We start from the raw sequence: 23494 nt of genomic DNA, 5'->3' as shown, positions 1-23494 counted from the left end.
GGAGCAGCTCATATCATCGATGTAAAGTAGAGGCGGCGTGGATAGGAAGCCTGGAAGGAATGTGTTTCCGATCCGATACCTGACACGACACTTGAGGTCGAGACGACAGAACTCTAGTATTGCCATCTGGAAGATCATGCTACACAGATGGATCAAAGCTAGACGACAGAGTGGGCTAGGGGGTCTACATTGAGACCGCAGGGACGGAGATCTGCTTTTGACTGCCTGACTATAATAGGTCTTACAGTTCCGGAGATTCGGGCGATCACGAAATACATGAGGTGGTATGATAACGCCAAGTATGAACTTCTTTACGGACAGTAAAATGACCATTGGGGCAATAACAATCAGCTCGGTAGGGTTACGAACAGTCTTGGAGTTTAAGAAGAAGATTATCGCCTTCTCTGAGGATAGCACGACCCGTATTGTTCTGCCGGGCCATAGCGGAGTAAGGGGGAATGAAAGATCAGCCAATTTGGCAGTGAAGGCCAGAGCAAGCAATCCGAGCTAAGGGCGTAAGCGACGAACGCGTATGTAACACAGTGAAACAGCGTATAGGTCGGTAGGACGAGGAAAATCCTATGGGGATGTTCGGATCGTGGGAAGACGAGGCTATTACTGAAAGGAAGCAAGACGGAGATCATTAAAGCTTTTGGTATCATAACGGGACATGCAGGAGTACGAGCTCACTTATGCAAAATCGGAGAGGAAGAAGATGAGACGTTGAACCAACTTAGGGGCGTGGCATGGATTTTGTAAGTAGGATGGAATTCCGATTTAAGATTTCCTTTGTTTAGGTTACTTTTTACACCCACCACCAAAGAATGGCGGTATAGCCATTTTGTCATTCGGTGTGCAACACATTGAGATATTAATTTTTGACCCTATAAAGTATATTCTTGATCGTCGTAATGCAGACATGTCTGTCCGTCTGTCTGTCTGTCCCTCAGTCTGTTCAAATCACGCTACAAAATAAAGATATTGAGCTGAATCTTTGCACTCATTCTTTTTTTGTCGATAGGCAGGTTAAATTCGAAGTTGCGCTATATGGGACTATATCTTGATATAGCCCCAATACAGACCGCTCTGCCGATTTCGGGCCGTAGATCAAAATCACATTTATTATCCGATTTTGCTGAAATTTGACACAATATTTTGCGATAGCCTCCACGATATTCGTACTGGGTATGATAAAAATTAGGCTATATTTGGTTATAGCTGCAATATATACCGATCTCCCGATTTAGGGTCTTGGGCCCATAGAAAGATCATATATTACCCGATTTCTCTGAAATTTTATATAGTAACCGATGTTAGGCTTTTCGATATCCATGTTCAATATGGTCCCAAATCGGCCTTTGTTTCGACGTAGCTTCCATATATACCGATCTCCCGATTTAAGGTCTTGGGCTCATAACAGTCACATTTATATTCCGATTTCGCTGAAATTTGGCATAGTGGCCTATGTTAGACTATTGGCCTATCTTTCGAAGTAGCTGCCATATATACCGATCTCCCTATTGAGGGTCTAGGCCCCATAAAAGGCGCATTTATTACCCAATTTCGCTGAAATTTGGCACAAGGAGCTATGTTAGGCTTTTCAACATCCGTTCTGTACATGGTTCAGATAGCTCTATGCTTGGATATAGCTGCCATATATTCCGATGTCCCGATTTAGGGTCTTGGGCTCATAAAAGGCACATTTATTATCCGATTTTGCTGAAATTTGGCGTAGTGGCCTTTGTTAGGCTTTTTGCCATCCGTGTTCTATATGGCCCCAATCGGCCTATCTTTCGAAGTAGCTGGCATATATACCAATCTCCCGATTGTGGGTCTTGGGCCCATAAAAGGACCATTTATTACCCGATTTCGTTGAAAATTCGCATAGTAACCTATGTTCGGTGCAGATCGGTCTATATTTAGACATAGCTCCCATATAGACTAATCTCCCGATTGTGGGTCTTGGGCCCATAAAAGGAGCATTTATTACCCGATTTCGCTGAAATTTGGCACAAGGATCTATGTTAGGCTTTTCAACATCCTTTCTCTATATATAGATAGGTCTACTATATATAGATAGGTATATAGATAGGTCTATACATATAGCTCCCATATAGACTAATCTCCCGATTGTGGGTCTTGGACCCATAAAAGGCTTATTTATTTCCCGAGTTCGCTGAAATTTTGCATAGTGACCTATGTTAGGCTTTTTGATATCCGTTTTCTATATTAGCAGATTGGTCTATATTTGGATATAGCTGCCATGTAGATTCATCTCCCGATTTAGGGTCTTGGGCCCATAAAAGGCGGATTTATTACCCGATTTCGTTGGAATTTGGCATATTGACGTACGATAGACAACCGTACTCTATGTGGTTCATATCGATCTATATTTGTATACAGATGACGTTATTTTTTTTATTATAAAAAAAATTGTTTAAAATTGTTTGACCTTTTTTACAACTTTGCCCGGAGTCGGAGTAAAGATATTTACTCGACCCTGAGCAAAATTGTTCGACTCAGACTCCGCAGGCCTGGATCGAACGGTACTTTGCAACATATATAGTGCGATTATTTTACCGTATTAAATAATGCACCGTGTACCGCTTACAAATCGCCGACACCGATCCCTCATGAACATGATTCTGGCAAACCAAATAGAACAAGGGTCCGGGTTTCTCTTCAATGCCGGCACGAACTAGAAGAGTGCGGAGAAAGCATTCCGGGATGTGTCACTCTTGTTATAAAAAATCGGGTCTTCATCGGGTCAATGCGGTACATATAACCGGCTGCCATTGTATTGTATGGTGATGTGCATTAGTATCACTTTTAATCACTTTTTACCCTGCAGAAGCGGCTTCAACCAGCACCTTAAGGCTTGAAGGCGGCATCTCTGAATCGTGTGCCATATACAGGGAAACCAGCCAGTAATGAGACTTATTTGCTTCAAAACTGGCAACTAATGAATCTTCAGTGCTTAGCGACGAAAGAAGAAAAACATTTAGACTACTCTTTGCAAGAATACAGGCTTAGTGGTTCTCATACCTTATGCACTTGAATAGTTCATATCCAGGAATTCGTAGTCCACGAACCCAAGGATCCTGGAGAAGAACAACGTCAAATCTTTCTGCCATTAGAAGGACCTTTAGTGCCCCCGATACAAAACATATTTGAAAGCCTTTTTTCCAAAGATCTACTAAGAAAGTAGAAGGAGAATTTTTTTAAAAGTGATAGCTCAGTTTTAACAAAAAATACATAGACAACCTTCATTGAATACCACTCTGCGTAGTTGCTTGATAATTGTTTGGTTGTTTGGTCGTGGCAACTTTATAATCCTAAAATGTGACTTGAGGGGACTCCCATGTTTTAATCACATATCATTAACTTTTTTCCAAAGTACAAACAAATTCTTACTTTTTTGCAAGTTTTTTCTTCAAAGTCCAATATCCACTCCCTCCCTGTACACGAAATTTAAAACACTAAGTATAATCATCATATGTTTGTTTTGCTCTTTTGACACTTAAAATTTGAATATCAAATATTTTGATGATTTAAAACATCATCATTATAATTGCATGGCATACACACACACACATGCATAACTAATTAGTTTCTTTTTTTTAAACATTGTTAAAAAAGTAGCTAATTTCAATAAATTCCATGAGGATTTAAATACTGAAGAGAAAAAAACCAAGAATTCTAAGCTAAAACAAAACAAATTGATACCTTCTAAACCCCCCCCCCAAACACATGTATGTAAATATTCAACGTTCCGGTTTTTTGGCTCATTTTAAATTCCTCCTCAACGAAGATTAGATTTGTGGCTTTTTCCACACCAAAAGATTTCTAAAACACGATTTGTGGTATTTTCACAAATTTTTTTGGCTAATGATACAACATTTCTCAAGCTAATGATCACGCCTAGGTTAAGGGAATAAAACAAAATGTCATCATAAGTCATGTATTGATGATATCGTCAACTATAATACGTCAACGGTTTGATAAAAAATAACAAAATTCAATTTGTGTTTGTTTGTCGTTTTGTTTGTTTGTTCCGTATAGACTAGAATCGAGTACCTTGAAATTTTCACAGATTGTGTAGGTTGGTTTTTTGATATCGGAAAGGGGGAGGGCGGACTCTCCCCCTTACCCCAAAAGTACTACCCAAAAATAAAAGTGAACCGATCGGGACAATATGGGATTCAAATGAAAGGTATTCAAGAGTAGAGTACGAATTTCACAATAAAAGATGGGTCCAAGTACCTGGGGGGCTGCCCCAGCCCCAAAACCCCTAAAAATAGGTTTATTTGATGGTCATGACAATATGGGACTCAAATGAAGGGTATTGGGGAGTAGATTACGAATATGGTCAGGAAGAAGGAATAGGCTTTATAATTTATTGATAATGGAAGGGGGCGGACCCTCCACCGTTAGCCCAAAAACACCACCCAAAATCAAAAGTGAACCGATAAGGACAATATGGGTATCAAGTGAAAAGTATGAGGAAGTAGATAACGAATCTGGCATACAAATTCATGTCGAACTATAGGGGGTCACCCCACCCCCACAAAAACGCCCAAAATGGGCACATTAGACAATCTCTCGGTTATGTTTGTTCCGTATAGACTGAAAAACGGCAGAGCCGATTTTCTCGAAATGTTCGGATGTTGTTTCGGTTGGTCTGGAAGGAAACATAGGCTATATAATTTTTCGGTATCGGAAGGGGGCCGGACCCTTATGCCAAAAACACAATCCAAAATCAAAAGTGGACCGATCGGGACAATATAGGTATCAAATGAAAGGTATTGGTATAGGTATCAAATGAAAGGTATTGGTATAGGTATCAAATGAAAGGTATTGGTATAGGTATCAAACGAAAGGTATTTTGGTATCGCAAGGGGGACGGACACTCCCCCTTACATAACCCAAATTTAAAAGTGGACCTATCGGGACAGTATAGGTATCAAATGAAAGGTATTGGAGAGTAGAATACGAATATGGTATTAAAATTTGAGTCTAAGTACCCATTGGGCAGCCCCTACCCCAAAACTCCCCCAAACAGACATATTGGACGTTCATTTGAATGTGGGCCTCAAATGAAAGGTCTTCGGGGGTACATTTTGAATCTGGCATACAAAATCAGATCGAAGTATAGGCGGTAACGCCACCCCTCAAAAACGCCATTAGACTTATTCTGACCATTAGAAACTTGGCTGAACTGATTTTCCTAAAATGTTCATAGATCGTATACATCTTTTCTGGAAGGAAACATTGGCTATAAAATTTTTAGATAGCGGGTGGAGTCCGACCCTCCCCCTTACCCCAAAAACGCCACCCATATCCGAAAGTGGTCCGATGGGCACAAAAAGGGTATCAAATCAAAGGTATTGGAGACCAGAAAACGTATATGGTATTAAAATTTAGATCCTAGTACACAGCGTTCAAGTCTAGGTGGGGCTTTTCCTCCTAAAGATACGCCAAATGGTTTATTTGACCCATTATGACAATATGAGACTCAAATAAAAGGTAGTTGAGAGTAGAAAACTAATTTGATGTCCAATTTTGGAGTCAAGTGTTTTGTGACACGCCCTAAAGCACCCCCTAAACTGAACATCATTTCCGTAGGGAATAAAGAACGAATTTGATATCTATTGGGTTGCCCAAAAAGTAATTGCGGATTTTTCATATAGTCGGCGTTGACAAATTTTTTCACAGCTTGTGACTCTGTAATTGCATTCTTTCTTCTGTCAGTTATCAGCTGTTACTTTTAGCTTGCTGTAGAAAAAAAAGTGTAAAAAAGTATATTTGATTAAAGTTTATTCTTAGTTACACTAAAAATGCATTTACTTTCTTTTAAAAAATCCGCAATTACTTTTTGGGCAACCCAATATTTTCAGTGCAAAGTGCCGGTGGTCGCCCCAGCCTCAGCCCCAAAACACCCACCAAGCGATTCATATTTACCGGCCATGGCCATATGGGGCTCAGATTAAAGGGATTTGAAAATGAGGTGCCATCCCTCCCCTAATGAGAACTTTACCCTAAGGTAAAACATTACCACCAGGAACCGAGAAGGGGCAAATTCTCACACATCAATGAGTGCTTTCCGATTCAAGTTTAAACTCAATGATAAGGGATGTTTTTTTTATAGCCGAGTCCGAAAGTCTTTCTCTCTTTTTTAAATGACCATGCATGGCATTGTAGCTCGCAAATGTCGTCAACATTAAGAGGGGATAAACACCGCTTTGTCCGATGTTCTCGCCAGGATTCGAAGCGTTCAGCGTCATAGGCTACAATGGCACGAATTCGATATCCGCATTCAGGGCGAAGTGTCTCCAACCTAAAAAGATATTATAGAGTGAAAGAAGGAGCAGCGAAGCGGGCCCGGTTCGGCTAGTGTATTAATATAATCGACATCATATTCCTGAGAATAACCTTTTGTGACCAATCTTACTTTTTCAACACTACCATTCATTCGACATTAAGTTTTCTAAACCCACCCACATGCAGTCTAAGGGGTTTCTATCATCGGACAAGTCTTCAAGCTACCAAACGTGTCTTTTCATAAGAGATTCAAATTCATTGACTATTGCTTCTTTACATTCCTCCGAATGTAATGAATTCAATTTAAAGCGATCTGGATGGTTCTACGGCAGGAAATAGAAGGCATTTTCCTTCTTCTGTTCCTGTGGCATCACAATGGATGAAAACGTTTAAGTGAGTCTGGTAGCAGACTGACACTTAAACCTAACCTAACCTTACGAATTCATTACTTGCCTATGTGCTATTGAATCTCAGGTTTTATCTAATTGAGATTACTAAACGCAAATTTTATTCCTTCATTCTCTGTTTCATCTTCAGTACTTTCATTATCTTCTTCTTCGCTAATATTGCTATTGATATTATTCCCAGAAATATTGCGATTCTCTTCTTTGTTCACAAGAACAAATATTCCGATTCTCTTCTTCGGAAATATTCCGATTCTCTTCTTCGTTCACAAGTATTCGCTCGTTTTCTTCATTTTGTTTATTCGGACTATTAACATTTTTAAATTCATATTCGCAAAATCGGATTTGATTTTCACATTTTTTTCGTCAAATTTACTTTGCAAAAACTTTACGTTTCTGTTCTTGTAAATTAAGTCAGTTCCTTTCTTCCATACACGGTAAACTTTTGAATTTGCATCATAACCTACAATTCGTTTGCTCGCTTCTGCTTTTAAACTTTGACTTTGGTGATTTTTTCTTTGGACCAAAAAAACAGCCCAAAATTCGTCTGGTATTTTATTCATGTTCGGTTTTGTTGCACAACGCTTGCTTAAATAGTTTGAGAATATTGTGAGAACAAGCTCGTCCCACAAACTTTCCGGTTAATTAGCTTCCAACATATATTGTAACACATAACCATTTCAACAAGAGTTGAAACTCCGTTTTGTTGAGGAGTATATTCAACTGTTAGTTGTCGTTTTATTCCGCTTTCCCAAGATAAGCTGGACATTCACGATTTACAAGCTCTGGAGCATTATCGCTGCGAGTACATTTTATCGTTTTTCCAGTTTCCAACTTATGTTTAGACTTGAACTTCTTGAATATCTCAGTCTTATTGCGCAAGAATAAACAAAAACTTTTCATGAATAATCATCTATAAAGGCAGCAAAATGAGATTTTCCTCCTATAGACGGAACACTCATAGGTCCACAAAGATCAGTATGTTTTTTTAGTTTTAGTTTTTTTAGGAAAAGGTGACCGTACCTGTAGAGACTATGCATATTTAATTCAAAGGCACTATTTTTGCAATCCTTGAGCCATTTTTTTTGGTGTAGTGTAGTTGAATTAAATCGTTATTGTTCAAATGACCAAGACGTTTATGCCAGAGTTTGAATGTGGTGTCAGAATCAAAAGTCTTCTTACATTTCATATTATTTGTTTTTGATTCCACCATATACAATCCATTTTCCTTCGTGACTTCCAGATTAACATTTTGTTACTCTTCATGAATACCTCAAAACCTAAATCAGTTATCTTCGACATTGAATTTAGATGGCCTCCAAGTAATGATACAAAGAGGGTGTTTTGCAATTTTTCTAGGGATTTCATCTGATTCTTTACCAAAAACGTTAATTTGATTCGTTCCAATTCCTAACACTTTGACATTTGACGGCATCATCAGCTAATTTTACTTTACCTTCATTTTTTTTTAAATTCCCTAAACAAAGTTTCGTCGACACACCTGTGGAATGTGGCACTACTGTCCAGACACCATGCGGACAAATTTTACTACTTTTCTCATTTTCATGACATCTATTTGCAATGTAAGAACTCGAACGCTGTCTTTGTAGCATGATTGCTGTCATTAAATTAACTCCACAATTCTTTGCCTTATGTCCCTTCTAACACAACTGTGACAATTGAACGGAAATCTTTTGTCTGATATACCTTCGTTGGTTGAACCGTCTGTTTGGGATTGAACTTCTTTGCCTTCATTGCATTTTCTGCGTCTTCATCAACTATTAGAAGTTGATCATTGAAAGTATCCTTAAATCAATAAAAAAAAAAAAAAATCCAACAAAATTATTCACAAAAGGCTTTCATCAATAGGGACCTCCATTTCCGATAAACCCGAAACACATATGTCAAATTCAGTTAGATATTCAGACAGACTTTAGGAATGGGACATTTTTCAATAGAGTAGTCGGTATACATGTTTTACAATAACAATAAATATTTTTTAATTCAAGGCTACATTGATAAATTTTAAGCATGTAGTTCAGTACAGATATACTAACTTTGTCATTTTGATTGTAATGTTACTTAAAATGTTGTCTCCAATACTATAAAATAAAAACTTTCTAAATTGCCTTGATTTCCATAATTGATCTGTGTGGCGCAGAATTTGATTTATTTATAAAAGTGAAAGATTTTTATAATAAAAAATTGCACTCGCTATTTATACAGCATGAAAAGAGTAAATATTTGCCACCTTTTATCCAAAAATGGATTTAATTTCTCTATTGAAAATTTTCACATTCATGTCTACAGATTCTGGCATTTGTAACTGGTTTTAAGGTGTTTATCAATTTTATAGCCAATTTAAGAAATTCTTTATGTGGTATCATCATCACAAGTTGTTAGACCAAGAAATTAGCATATTCCAAAAACAAGCTGAAGACAGCTAGCCAAGCATCATCAACACGTGTTTTCAACTGTTTTTCCAGCAAAAAGCCAAATAAGAACCAAAAGAAAGAAAACACAAAACAAAAATCAACAACTCTAAGCTGGAAACCATAAAAAGTCGTTGTTTTTTTTACCGAAACATCAATCATTCGATGACGTTGAACTGAACTGTATACAAATGTGGTGAACGGAGTTCATTCATTTATTCATTTACTCAATCCATCGTCAGAGTTTTTCCAAATTGATTTGTTTACATTAAACTACAAAAAAAAACAGCTGTTGTAAGAAACACAAAAACCGGTTCAACGGTTATGTTTACAATCAATGAACAACTATATGCAACATGTTTACATTAAGCTCTGTGTGAGTAGTAAGTGGCTTTTTATTGCTGTAACCAGTATTTGGTTTTTCTCCAAACACCGCCTTAGACAGCAGTAGAGACATGTATTTTGGAAATTTTATTCATTCAAGTTCATGTCTCAAATTAACGGGGATTTGCCATGAATGAGTGACCTTTTTTTTCGTTAGTCATGCACATCAATTGCATGAAATTGAGAATAAATTATCATAGGCGAATTCATTTGGTTTGTTTGTTGGTTGATTGTTCGTTTTATACGATTAAAGAATAATTATTTGCTAATCTGGTAATGGCGTGCAATTTAAAGTAAGGAAATCTATTTGAAGAGAGGAAAAAGTTGCATTAGTGCTAAATTGTGATAAACGAATCATTAGAGTAATATAGACCTAGGTTAAGTTAAAATAAATTAACATTAATCATCAAGAGACAAAAGTGAAAATAAAAAGAAATCATTGAACAGATTTGTGATTTTGTAAAGATGTAGTGGCCAGATTGTCATTTGATAACTTCAAGAACACAGTTTAAAGATCTAAAAATATGAATACAGTTGTAACAATTCATTAGTCTGTGACAGGGATGGAAAATACAAATTTTAAAATGGTACTAAAAAGGTACTTTTGGTATAGAAAGAGAACTTTTAAGTTTTACATAAGGATATACTTCAAGAACACCGTTTAAGTTCTTACAATATGAAGGCAGTGTTAACAATTCAGTAGTCTGTGACAGGGATGGCAAATACAAATTTTAAAATGGTACTAAAAAGGTACTTTTGGTATAGAAAGAGTACTTTTAAGTTTTACATAAGGATATCAAGAATATTGAAGTGCAAGTATACAAAAACCGTTATTGAAGCCGTAGTTCTATGCCTCAGATATATTTTCGAACACATGGAATCAAAATAGTTCTTGCAGATCTCGACGTTAATAAATCCCCAGGCCCGGATGGCATATCGTCATATCGCCCTTTACGCAATCTTATCAACCTTGCTTACTGTGCGAGTGTTTTCCCGGCGCGTTGCAAGATTACGAACGTGCAGCCTATCTCCAAGAAAGGAGAGGTAACCTACCCTGCGAATTACAAACCAAGAGCTCCGTGCTTTCCAAGGTTGTGGAGAGCATGGTCAATCACCATCTTGTGAGATACTTAGAGTCCAATGGTCTTCTTAGCGCAGAAATTGCTCCGCGGGTGACCTGATGACATTGCTGTCTGAACATTGGAGTCGCTCTATTCACCTGTTGGGTGAGAGTAAGGTCGTAGCTCTGGATATCACCAAGGCATTTGATAGGGTCTGGCACGGTGCACTCCTTTCAAAGGTTGTCGCTTTTGGTGTCGGTAATAACTTTGCTCGATTTATATCAAGTTTCCTCAGAGATCCCACTATAAGAGTTGTTGTAGATGGCTTCTCATCTGACGAATATAGATTGACCTTAGGAATACCATAAGTCTCTGTCCATTCTCCCTCTCTTTTGTTTATTTTTATAGATGATCTACTAGGTCTGACTTTGAATCCGATCTACTCGCTCGCGGATGACAGCAACCTCTGTCATTAATTTTCATTCGACCATAGGCCGATTCTTCGAACGATTGAGGCGAATTATGGACGCAACACTCTGCCAGGATTTGCTGGCCATTTCTCAGTGGGGTCAAATGAACAGAGTAGATTTTAATGCACGCAGTGCTGTTTGTTGTCCCACAAACGATTCACTGACACTTTATCATAGCAGTAAGAGGCCCTTGATATACTGGGTATGAAGATTCAATGTTATGTCCGTTGGTCAAAACATGTATTCGAAGTGTCGAAGGAAGCATTCAAGAGCTTGGGCTTTTTTAAGCGGTGTAAGAAATATTTCACTCCCGCTGATCTTCTTAATATCTACACAACGCACATCCGACTGAAGGTGGAATGGTCCGGAGCTCCAAAATCATCCTTTTAGCTGATTGACCGTGTACAGATTGACCGTGGTGTTGATTGGAGATGGTAGGGTATCAAATTTCTTTGTTTTCCTTGAATTTTGTCGAAATCTGGATGGTGTGGCGCTGTTCTATCGATTTTTCCATGGTGTGTGTGTTCTTCGGAAATCAGTCTTCTGATTCCTGACTTAAGTTTGTTTGTCAGAAATACAAGATCTTCTAGAAGCGCGACCGGCTTGTAATCGGTTGGCCAGCTGATCGGACCATGCACTACCGAGAGAATTCTTTTTTGACAAGGACGGTTCGTATGTGGAATTGACTTTCGACAGATGTCTTACGTCATCCAGAAATTCAAAGCAAATGTCAATAAACACTACTCCCTCTTTCCCTCTCTTTCTCCGATCCTTAACTATCCTCTTCAAAGCAATGCACTGCATATATAGGGGACATCCTCTGCGTGTTGGATGATTGAAAAAAAAAAATCGGGGATCGGTTTATATAGGGGATACATCTGGTTATATACAGATACGTATCATACTTGGCATGGATATTGGAAGTCATTACTCAAGTCTTTGCTCCAAGTTTCAGCCAAATCGGTTAAAAATTGAGGCTTCTAAGGGCTCAAAAAGTCAAATCCGGAGATCGGTTTATATGGGGGATATATCTGTTTATAGACCGATTCATATCATACTTGGCGTGGATGTTGGAAGTTATAACTCAAGTCTTTACTTCAAGTTTCAACCAAATCGGTTGAAGATTGAGGCTTCTTAGGTCTCAAGAAATCAAATCCAGGGATCAGTTTATGTGGGGGCTATATCCAAATTTGAATCGATATAACCCATTTGCAATCCCCAACGACCTACATCAATACGAAATATTTGTGCAAAATTTCAAGCTGCTAGCTTTACGCGTTCGAGCGCTATCATGATTTCGACAGACGGACGGACGGGCATATCTAGATCGATTCAAAATTTCGAGACGATCCAGAATATCCATACTTTATGGGGTCGTAGATCAATATTTCGAGGTTTGACAAACGGAATGACTAGATTAGTATACCAACAATCATAGTACTTGTCACTATTTTCCCAATATCTAACTTATGACAATTGTTTTTTTTTTTTCTTTCCAGCTGCCATTTTCCCCTTGATTGTCATGCTTTTTGCCGGTGGCTGGAGTGATCGTTATAATAAACGTAAGGCTTGCATGATAGCCCCTTTAATCGGTGAAAGTCTCATGTTTTTATGTAAGTCTGCATTCAATTTCGCATTGTAATGCATTGTCTTATGATCACTTTCAATTTCCACAAAGAAGGTCTTCTGGTTTCGGCGATATTTTTTGACAGAATACCCATGGAATTTGGTGCATACAGTGAGGCCATAGTTCCGGCATTATTTGGCGGCAATACTTTGTGTTTAATGGCTATTGACAGTTACATGACCATATCAGTACCGGAAGAGGATCGTATATTCAGGTGAGAAAGAAGCACAAAACATATTACTTAAAATTTTTGTTTTTAAATCGGCCGGGTAAAACCTTGGATACCCAATAACTCAGATATGTGTTAACCATATTTTAGCGAAACGGTCGGCAGCACGACGAAAATCCTATAGAGAGATCCGGTTTGCAAGCAGACTACGAACAATTGCAAATTTGCAAATATAGCCGCATCCGAACGGCGTACCCCAGTGCGACAGCTCTTTGGGGTGAAGTTTTTACTTGGCAAAGTACCTTACAAATGTAGTGAAAGTTTTTCTGATGTTCTTGTCAAAATTCGAACCCTGGCGCTCAGCATCATAGGCGGGCATGCTAACGTCTACGCTACGATGGGCTCGAGAACTACGAGCGTAGAACGTCATTGTCCGGCTTTCGGGGCTAACAGAAACCGGCACTTAGGTGTGGACACAATACCAAACTTCAATCGACGAAGTGGTGTAGAATGGGGAACAATTAGCGATTTTGTTAGGTTAGGTTAGGTTGAATGGGTTGGCCACCATAGGAGAGTTCATTCGGAAGTCAGTTTGGCCCTGTTGTAGACTTAAGACCTTAAATCAGCATATCGGTCTATATGGCAGCTACCATATTCGTATCGGATCTCCAGGCCCTTAGTGCAACTCACTGTTTCAAATATGAACAAAATCGGAGAATAATTGGCTGTCTCGGAACGCCTTTTATAGTCTTTAGGCCCTAAAGCTGAAGATCGGTCTGTATGGCAGCTATATCTAAATATAGCCATATCTGGACCATTGACGGGACAGCTGTTGGAAGTGTTGATACAACTCACTGTCCTAAATCTTTTCTTTGGCGCAACCCACTGTTTCAAATTGTAGCAAAATCGCAGAATAAATGCACCTTTTGTGGTCTTTAGACCCTATGGCTGAAGATCGGTCTCTATGGGAGATATATCCAAATAAAGCCCGATCTGGACCACATTCGGAACAGATGTTAGGAGTCTAAATACAAATCACTGTTATAAATTTCAGCGAAGGCTGGTAATAAATGGGTCTGTTATAGGTCTTGAAACCATTAGTGAAGATCGAGGTCGCATCCTCCTGGTAAAACGAATCCTGAATGTCCTAATCACAATCGGTACGGGTGCCAGATGGTCGGAGATATTCCTCAGTCTTTCCTCGGCATCCGTATATGTTCGTACACTCGTTCTGTATTCTCAGAGTCTTTTCAATCGGTACCGGTGCCAGATAGTCGGAGATCTTTCTCAGTCTTCCCTCGGCATTGTGCATCTGCCCGTACACTCGTCCTGTATTCTCACAGTCTTTTCGATGTTGAGTGCATTTGAGGTCCGATCCCTGCCAAACACCGCATTCGTCGTGCATTCATAACTCCCGGGAAAACGAATCTTGATGTTGAGTGCAATGGAGTAGACCCTCAATCAAGTCCCTGTCTCCTTTTTGGAGCCATCAGTGAAGATCGAGGTCAGATCCTCCTCAAACACAGCAATCGCACTCCATTAATATGTGCCGGAAAAAAGAATCCTGAATGTCCTAGTCCCAAACGGTACCGGTGCCAAATAGTCGGAGAACCTCCTCAGTTTACCCTCCGCACCCATAACATTCAGAATGGCACCGCATGTGACCGCACCTCTTCTCCTTCAGCATACCAAGCTCTTTTAGCCTAAGCGCGACCTTGGCGGTGTAGTTTCGAGTACAGGTAACAATGGGCTGCATATCCAGCCTCGCTTCCAGACCTGTTTGAGGTGCGAATCTCAGTGCCCCCCGCTGCAGGAAAGGCTCTGGACCTTCTAGAAATCTCTGGTGCGAGTCCTTTTATCCACAGCCCTCCACTATACCAGTGCCCCATAGGTCAGTACTGGTCTCACAATTGCCGCATACATCCAATAAATCATCTTGGGGGTTGCCCTCCACTTCCTACCGAACATCCCCCTGCAGGAGTAAAAAGCTTACAGAGCCTTATGGCTTATTTCCACCGTACATCTTCGAATTGAGGACTATGCCAAGGTACTTCACTTCCTCTGACAACTGCAGAGTGATCCTGTCCAAAGAAGGAAGTCTGAACTTTGGTATTTTGTATCTGCGAGTGAAGGGCACCAGCTACGTTTTATTTTTGGATTGGTCCTCAGTCCATTTCTAGTAGCCCATCACGACAATTGCCCCAATGATCATTCAATGATTTTGGTGATTGTCGACAGAAACCTGCCTTGGATCAACCCTGCATCGGATTATCTTCGTGCCATCTTAGCCAAAATCCAACAGAATTTCATTTATCACTAGGTTCCATAGAATCAGCCAGAACACCTCTCCCTGGGACGTTGCTCTTGTCACCCGCCTTCTGACCACATTATCTCCCAGGTTCGCTTAATAATTGTTAGTCTATAGGCAAATAATGGGGTGAATCCCCGTACAGCGACTATTGATCATATCTCCACCTTAATGAAGGCTCCCTCAATATCCAAGAAGGCCGCTATAGTGCCTTCCTTCTGCCGGAGGGACGTCTGAACCTCTCGAATCACTTCGTGATGGACCGTCTCCACCGTCCTGCCTTTGAGGTATGCATGATGTGCCCTACTCAAGTTCTCCGACATCAGTCCCTTCAGGTCTATCAGTTTCTCTTGTGCATGGAGCTAAAACGATAACCAACTAATGGGTCTGCGGTCCCTCGCCGTACTGTGGTTTATTTTTCCCGGCTTGGTGATAAAGGCAACCATGACCACCCTGCAAGCCCTTGGTATGTAGGACCATGCCAGAATCGGCCGGAAAATCCGTTCTAGCCAGGGCTGGGTGAGATCCGTTCTAGCCAGGGCTGGGTGACTCCTAGGGACTCCTGCAGCAGCGCTGGTATAATACAGCCAGGTCCGGCCGACTTAAATGGCCGGCAAGTTCGAACTGCCCTCACTTAATTCTCCTCGTCAACGATTCCCTTAATGAGGTGATCGGCCAAGGCGATATTTTGATTGTCGACCTCTTACTGGCCGCCTGGAAAATGCGTCGCCATCAGAAGTTCCACCCTCGTGCTAGGATCCTTCGAGAGCACTTTGCACAGATGCCTCACTAGTGCTTTCCAATTCTACACAGTTTCACCCAAGTACTCTTTTTCGCCTTCCTCGTTTCCTTCTTGAACCTCCCAAGGACCTCATGATATTCGTGCCAGCCATCTGCCATGTTCTCTCTCATGGCCTTGTTAAAATTTAAATTTCTAAAAAAATTTTGATCATTATGGGAATTTTTGGTAAAAATCGTATGTTTAACTTAAAATTTTAAAATTTTGATTTATTTTTTTTACCCTCAGATTTGGCATTTTTGCCATGTTCACCACCGGCCTGCCTTTCATTGGTCAACCCATTAGTGGTCTGCTTTTTAATTATCTCGGCTATGTTTGTAAGTACTCAGTTAAAGTTCATGTTTCTTAAAAATCTCATCACAAAACCCTTCTCATTTTGTTTTAGGGTCCTTTACCATGGCATTCTCGTTCAATGTGATTGCTTTGCTCTATGTGATATTTATAATTAAGGAATTGAAACCCTTACCCTCCAAAACCGACAACAACGAAAATCAAGCCAAATCTCCAGCAACTGGTGCCGATAATCCTGCCTATGATGTCACACAACTGGACGATCTTCAAACAACACCACGCAGTGTTTCGTTTAATAACAGCAGTGGTATTATCGAACCCACCACCCCAGCTGTTCCTGAAAAAAGAAACTTTTTCAAGGATTTCTTCGATCCCACTCTGGTGGTGGACTATGTTAAGTTTCCTTTGAAAAAACGACCGAATCGTGGCCGCATGTTATTGCTATTCCTTATGATGGGCTATATGTTCACCATTGGTCCGGGCTTGGGTGAGAATGATTTCTGGAATCGTTTCACTTTTAGAAAACTCAATTGGAATGGCAATGATTTTAGTGTATACTCGACGGCAACAGCTGCAATGGTGTTGGCGGGTAAGTTTTAGGGATAATAGTTGACATTTTTTTTTTCATATAATGGCTGTTTTTTCCTTAGGCACATTTATTGGCACTGCTATTTTGAGTAAATTGTTGAAGTTATCGGATGCTTTGGTGGGTTTTGTTTCGGCCCTTACCACCGCCTGCTCAAGAGTTCTATTTGTAAGTATTTTCAGTGTAAGACTAAATTTTGTCTCCATTTCATAAAAAATTATGAGGTCAGGGGAGATCGTTGTACAAAATTTCAGCTAAATCGGATAATAATTGCACCCCCTAGAGGCTCAAGAAGTCAAGATCCCAGATCGGTTTATATGACAGCTATATCAGGTTATGGACCGATTTCAATCATACCTAACACAGTTGTTGGAAACCATAATAAAACACCTAATGCAAAATTTCAGCCAAATCGGATAAGAATTGCGACCTCAAGAAACTCAAGAAGTCAAGATCCAAGATTAGTTTATATGGCGACACAAGCAAAACATGGACCGATATGGCCCATTTACAATCCCAACTTACACTAATAGGAAGTATTTGTGCCAAATTTCAAGCGGTTGGCTTTACTCCTTCGAGAGTTAATGTGCTTTCGACAGACAGACGGACGGACGGACAGTCTAGCAGACTAACAGGTGGAAGGACATGGCAAGATCGACTAAAAATGTATGAAAACACGTTACAATAGCCAACCTGGAGAGTGAGAAATTTTGAGTGGAAGTGATGGCGAAACAGGCGAAATAACCCAAGAGGGTTTAGTTCTCGGGCATACCTTTGTCAGGGTCCTTTATTTATAACCTTAACCGAAGATGAAGGAACCCTATATTTTGCGATATATGCGAGATACATCCGAGATAAATCCTAGATAGGTGGACTGATTTATGCGAATTTTTTGGTTTTTACCTAATGATAACCCATAACCTCATATCTGTTATTTAAATTTGAGGTTAAGTACCTTGAGGGGAACGCCCCACCCAAAAACCTGCTAAAGCGGGAATATAGACCGATCGGTACAATATGGGACTTATTCCAACATCCCGGAGGAAAGGAAACGTTCAGCCTGGGGACTACAGGCCCATCAGTCATGTCAATTCATTTTGAAGATCCTGCAAAGACTAATTGAAACAATTATTAGGGACCGTCTCAAACCTGGTGGACCGCTACCAGCATGCTTACACCAAGGGTTTGTCGATTAATAGTTCCCTTCATGATGCTAAAGCGGGAATATAGACCGATCGGTACAATATGGGACTTATTCGAACCTCCCGGAGGAGAGGAAACCTTCAGCCTGGAGACTACAGGCCCATCAGTCATGTCAATTCATTTTGAAGATCCTGCAAAGACTAATTGAAACAATTATTAGGGACCGTCTCAAACCTGGGGGGCCGCTACCAGCATGCTTACGCCAAGGGTTTGTCGATTGATAGTTCCCTTCATGATGTAGTTTCGTACATTTGGCTAGGTGATTTTTGTAACGTGGAGTTGGATTATGCGTTATAGAGGCCACCGTAGCGCAGAGGTTGGTATGTTCACCCATAATGCTGAAAGTTTGGGTTCGAATCATGGTGAGAGCATCAGAACAAAATTTTCAAATTTGTGACATTTGTTAGGCTGAAAAGAGGGTGCGGATATAAATCCGCCCCATGCCACTATGGACTACACCTAAGCCAGTAATCGGCATGTTGTGTGCTCTAAATACTAAAAAAATAACCTCGAAAAAGAAAATCTAAGTTGGGAATTCGGTGCTACTTAATTGTTGGTTTATGTGTGGTATTGGGTTCCCACCCAAGTGCCGGTATCTGTTAGACGCGAAAGCCGGGCAACGACATGGGAAATGCTCCAACGTCTCATGCCCTACTCATGTTATCACTTGCCGCACCGCTCGTAGTCCTATGTGTCCCGTTATGATACCGAAATCTTTACTGACCTCCTTCTTACTACCTTTCATGCATATAAGCCATGAAAAAAGTTCCCCCCAAAGAGGTATTGCATTGCGGCACTACGTTCGAAATAGGCTATAAAAAGGTGGACCCTTATCAAACTTGAACCAGGCAGCTCTCATTGATATGTTAGATGTTTGCCCCTATTCCCTAATGGAATGTTCTGGGGCAAATTTGCTATTTGAAGTTGGAGTTTATATATGGTGCTCTGCTGCACATGAGGGTACGCCCTCTTTTGGTGAAATTGGGTTGATACGATTTTGAAAGACGGGATTATCAATGCATCACTGGCGCAGGATTCTATTAGGAAGATTGTTAGCAGAGAAGCATCACAAGAAGGGATTGCATTCCCTCTTTTGTGGCTTCTGGTTAGCAATGGGAGTCTGAGGTCATTCGAGAAGCAAATGGTGAAGTACGACCCCTACACAGATGGCGTCGTCTTCATGATAGGTAACCCCTTCCTTTCTACAATTACATACCACATTCAGAGGGCGTTGAGAAAGCTAACTGGATGGTGGAAAGTCAGCGGACTTGCCATAAACCCCAGACGTACTGAGTTGGTACTTTTCACCAGGAGGAGATAGCTGTGTGATTTTTAGGGGAACTGTCCTAGATATGGTAGAGCTGCCACTCTTTCCAGAGGCCAAGTACTTGAGCGTGACTCTTGACCAGAAACTAAGGAGAAAAATAAACCTCGTGGAAAGGATAAAAAGGGGGCTGTATGAGCTCTGCTCATGTCGCAACTGGGTAGGGAAGGCTACAGTGGACTTTTATCCCAATTGTTGGGCGGATTCTTACTTATGGATGTCTGGTGTGGCATCGGGCTCTCGACAATTGTGCCCTCTCCAGTAAGTTGGAGAAGGTACAAGGTATCTCGGCTGTGCTGAAGTCTGTAGCAGGGCTTGGAGTCTCGAGACAGGCGCTGAATGCAATAATCTGTTGTTGTAGTAGCCACATCGCATGTGTAGGTAGCGATCTCCGTCAAACTCCTTAATCTCGTTCCGGTCTATAGGACCGGTCGTGATGGTCATTGGATATCTAAAGGCCCCAAAAAAAAAACTCACCTTGTCATATTGAGCATCATAGGCACTCAGTATTTAAGAGCCGGTGCTGCTCGGCCTCTCACTGAGACTCTCCACCCGATACCGCCGATTGTCTACCACTGCAGTTGCAGCTACTCCGTATACGAAGCATCCCACTATCCGCAACCTATGGACGCACCAGATAGCTCTCTGAGCTGAGCTGAGCTTCTTGACCACCACACAGATCGGAGCTCAAAGTTCCAGCCTGTGTGGTGTTCATAGTTATCCCGTGCCGGGGCAATTACCTGTCTTAGGCATTTGCACCTCTATATTGGATGTGTGGCAACTAAGACAGCCCCAAGACTGAGGGTGTCAGAACCTGGCGCTCTTGATACATCTGGACAGAAGTCTTCATTGAATTATTTGGTATCATGGATTCATATTGGCTTTTGGACGGGTGCTGCTTTTTTTCAGGCGCAGGACTTTGCGGTCCTAAAGGCACTGGAGACGGTTCTTGACCGGTAAGTGAGGAATGTCGAAGAAAGGCCCAAAAGGGAGCTGATTGCTCTGTATTGCTGATGCAAATCGGTAGGAAGGAGTGGGGGTCTTAGGCCGGTGACGCTACACGGCGGATGATATGCCGATTCTTACTTATGGACACCAGGTGTGGTATCGAACTAGGGACAACTTTGCCCTCTGCAAGATGATCGAGGAGGCATCGGGTACCGGGAGCTCTGGAGCAAAGATTCGTCCCTCGAGAGGCACGATATTAGACCCTTGTGCTGGAATGTTGAGTGTGGTGGGACAACAAAGATAACCCTAAGGCTGAGGGAATCAGAAGCTGGCGCTCTTGAAATTTTGGGATTTCTTCCCTTCTACTTGGGGATGGGGATACGGCTTGGCGGCAGGCTATATGCGCTGAGACTCATTATATGCTAGGGGAGTCCCTCCGTGTTGACGGTTTGGACGTCGTTTTGCCGTGAAGGGATCTTTAGTTTGGCGCTACTCCATCCTTACCGGGACCTTCTCTATACACGAATGAGTCTAAATTGGATGGGTATATAAGGGCAGGAATTTTAATTGAATTAATCGGAATGATGGATTAATATTGGCTTCTGGACTCCGGGTGCAGAGTCTTTAAGGCGAAGGTTATTACAATGCTAAAGGGACTGGAAACGATTCTTAACCAGAAACTAAGGACAATCGGAGAAATGGTCAAAAGGTTACTGAATGCGCTCTACTTCGGACGCAAGTGGAGGATTTTAGGACGGTTGGAGGGTTTTAGGAGGGTTGGAGGGTTTTATGACGGTTGGAGGGTTTGAGGAGGTTGATCTGCCGATTCTTATCTATGTATGTCGGGAGTGGCATTGAACTCTGAACAACTTTTCCCTTTGCAAGATGATTAAGAAGACACAGGGTACCAAGGTAAGAGGCCACCGTAGCGCACAGGTTAACATGGCCGCTTATGACGCTGAACGCCTGAGTTCGAATCCTGGCGAAACCATCAGAAAAAAATATTTTCAGCGGTGGTTTTCCCTCCTAATGCTGGCAACATTTGTGAGGTACTATGCCATGTAAAACTTCTCTCCAACGAGGTGTCGTCCTACGGTACGCCGTTCGGAGGCCGTAGTGATAGGAGCTCAAACTTGAATCGGACTGAACTCTTTGACATGTGAGAAGTTTGCCCCTGTTCCTTAGTGAAATGTTCATGGGCAAAATTTGCAATTTGCACAGGGTACCGAGGCGATGCTGATCTCTGGAGCAGGAATTGGTGCCTCAAGATTAACACAGAATACCTTTTTCAATATGATGGGTGTAGATAGACTTACTATTTGTTATGGAAGCTCGGTTCCTACCCCTCCCCCAAACTTTGGGCATTAATCAATTCTTTTGGAGGATGGGGATTCGGCTTGACCTGCTATATGCGGTGGAAAACGACCTCTGTCTGAAAGACCGTACACTCCTCCGGCAGTCTCAGCGACAAACCTATTATCAATAATCTCCTAGTAAACCCCCTATTCCGTTCCTGACTCCAATTTGTAGCTATGAGTGAAGACGGAGGTCTCATCCTCCTAAAGAAAAAAAAAAAACACGGCATTCATCAACCATTTCTTCTTTCCTTTAAAGTGAGTCCTGAAAATTTTTCCCGTATCGGTCTAGGTGCCAGGTGGTCTGAGACCTCCCTTAGTCTATCCTTCGCACTCACAATACCCAGAATCAAACTGTGGCCGTACATGTCATCCCAGACTAAGCATAGCCTTGGAGGCACAGCACAGAATATTGACCTCAATAGATTCCATACTTAGCACCGCTTGAATCGTTCTCGGTGACAGTTAGTCGGAGATTCTCTTCAGTCTACCCTTCCCACCAATTATACACAGAATGGATCTGTGACCGTACCCCTGCCTCCTTCAACATGCCGGACTCCTTTAGCCAGAGCGCAACCTTGGCAGCACAGTTTTGAATACACAATCCAATATGTTGCATATCCAGCATTGCTTCCAAATTTGGTTGCGGTGTGAATCTTAACGCTCCCATGATTCCGACGCAATCGGGTCTTCTAATACCCCTTAAAATCAAGTAAAACAATCTTTTAAGAAAGGAATTTTTTTTGGAAAATTTGTCACCTTTAAATTTGGTTCTTTACCGTGGCTTCACATCTTTGAAGTTGCGACGAAATTTTTTCAGTGCCCTTATCTTAATAGCTTTCCTCCCTTCCCTCTTTTCCTCTTCTAGGCTTTCTCCAGCAATACAGGCACCTTCTATGCAGGTGGTGTAGCCGACAGTTTCGCCACTTTAAGAGTTATAGCCATTAAGACCATTGGTTCCAGCATTGTGGATGGAGATGATTTGAGTAAGTAGACAAAAAAACTGAAAACAAAATTCGATTTTCCTAAATCAACTTCTCTTCCCAGGTAAAATGTTCTCCGTCTTCAGTATTTGCCAGCCCATAGCCCAATTGGTCTTCATACCCATCTACAGTGATATTTACGAAAAGACAGTGGATTCCTTCCCCGGCGCTATATTCTTGTTCAGCGAGGTCTTCGCCATACCCAATATCATAGTCTTCCTGTCAGTATATCTAACGTTAACACTAAAATTTCGTCAAGCGAAAAAATCCTCTCTTTAATGTACACCTGTTTGTAACTCCCCTCTTTTTCTTTTTTTTTTTTTCTCTTCCCACTTTATACCATCCACCACCTACCTCCACTCTCTATGACTGTGGCACCTTCTTTTCCCCGTTGGCCTTCTATGCACTATCGAATTTTTTTTTTCTGCACAAATTTTTATAGTATTTGTTATATTGTCGTAAGACGGCGAAAATCTCAAATTAAAAACGACGAAGCTGCCAATGATGCTGCCGCCCAACAAAATGGACAAAATGGTCGCAATGGTGGCCCACGACAACATGGCGATTCTGAGATAACTAGTCTTTAGTGTTTTTTTGTTTTCTCCATAGAGTAGGCAAAAAATAAGAAAAACAAAAACTAACCTTAATTTTGTAAATATATTTTTGTACACTAATGTTTTGCTAATACTTTTTATATACACTCAAACACAAGCGCAATAAATATTATAAAATATTTTTTAATATCTTAAAAAAAAAATGGACTCTCTTTCTAAAACCTGTAACCACCAGTGTGGCAGTGGTTGTCAGTACAGGTGATGAACAAAGGCAT

At 41.0% G+C, this 23494-nt stretch overlaps 2 protein-coding genes across 5 annotated transcripts in view; one reads left to right on the top strand and one right to left on the bottom strand.

Annotated features, from left to right (window-relative positions):
- LOC106082914 (uncharacterized) overlaps nucleotides 1–23375 on the top strand; it is a 24582-nt gene extending 1207 nt beyond the window's left edge. The window contains exons 2-9 of the mRNA XM_013245672.2: nucleotides 12572–12685; nucleotides 12754–12913; nucleotides 16204–16292; nucleotides 16361–16855; nucleotides 16917–17020; nucleotides 22551–22668; nucleotides 22730–22886; nucleotides 23108–23375. Coding sequence (XP_013101126.2) covers nucleotides 12572–12685; nucleotides 12754–12913; nucleotides 16204–16292; nucleotides 16361–16855; nucleotides 16917–17020; nucleotides 22551–22668; nucleotides 22730–22886; nucleotides 23108–23252 — 1382 coding nt within the window. The 3' untranslated portion in view covers nucleotides 23253–23375. The remainder of the gene's footprint in view (nucleotides 1–12571; nucleotides 12686–12753; nucleotides 12914–16203; nucleotides 16293–16360; nucleotides 16856–16916; nucleotides 17021–22550; nucleotides 22669–22729; nucleotides 22887–23107) is intronic.
- LOC106082913 (AF4/FMR2 family member lilli) overlaps nucleotides 1–23494 on the bottom strand; it is a 304474-nt gene that overhangs the window by 206142 nt on the left and 74838 nt on the right. The gene's annotated exons all lie outside the window — the stretch shown is intronic.

The sequence above is a fragment of the Stomoxys calcitrans genome, chromosome 4 (assembly GCF_963082655.1).
Source record: "Stomoxys calcitrans chromosome 4, idStoCalc2.1, whole genome shotgun sequence".
In the NCBI taxonomy this organism is placed as follows: domain Eukaryota; kingdom Metazoa; phylum Arthropoda; class Insecta; order Diptera; family Muscidae; genus Stomoxys; species Stomoxys calcitrans.
Note: the sequence above shows the minus strand (reverse complement) of the source record. Positions and strands in the feature narration are given on the sequence as shown.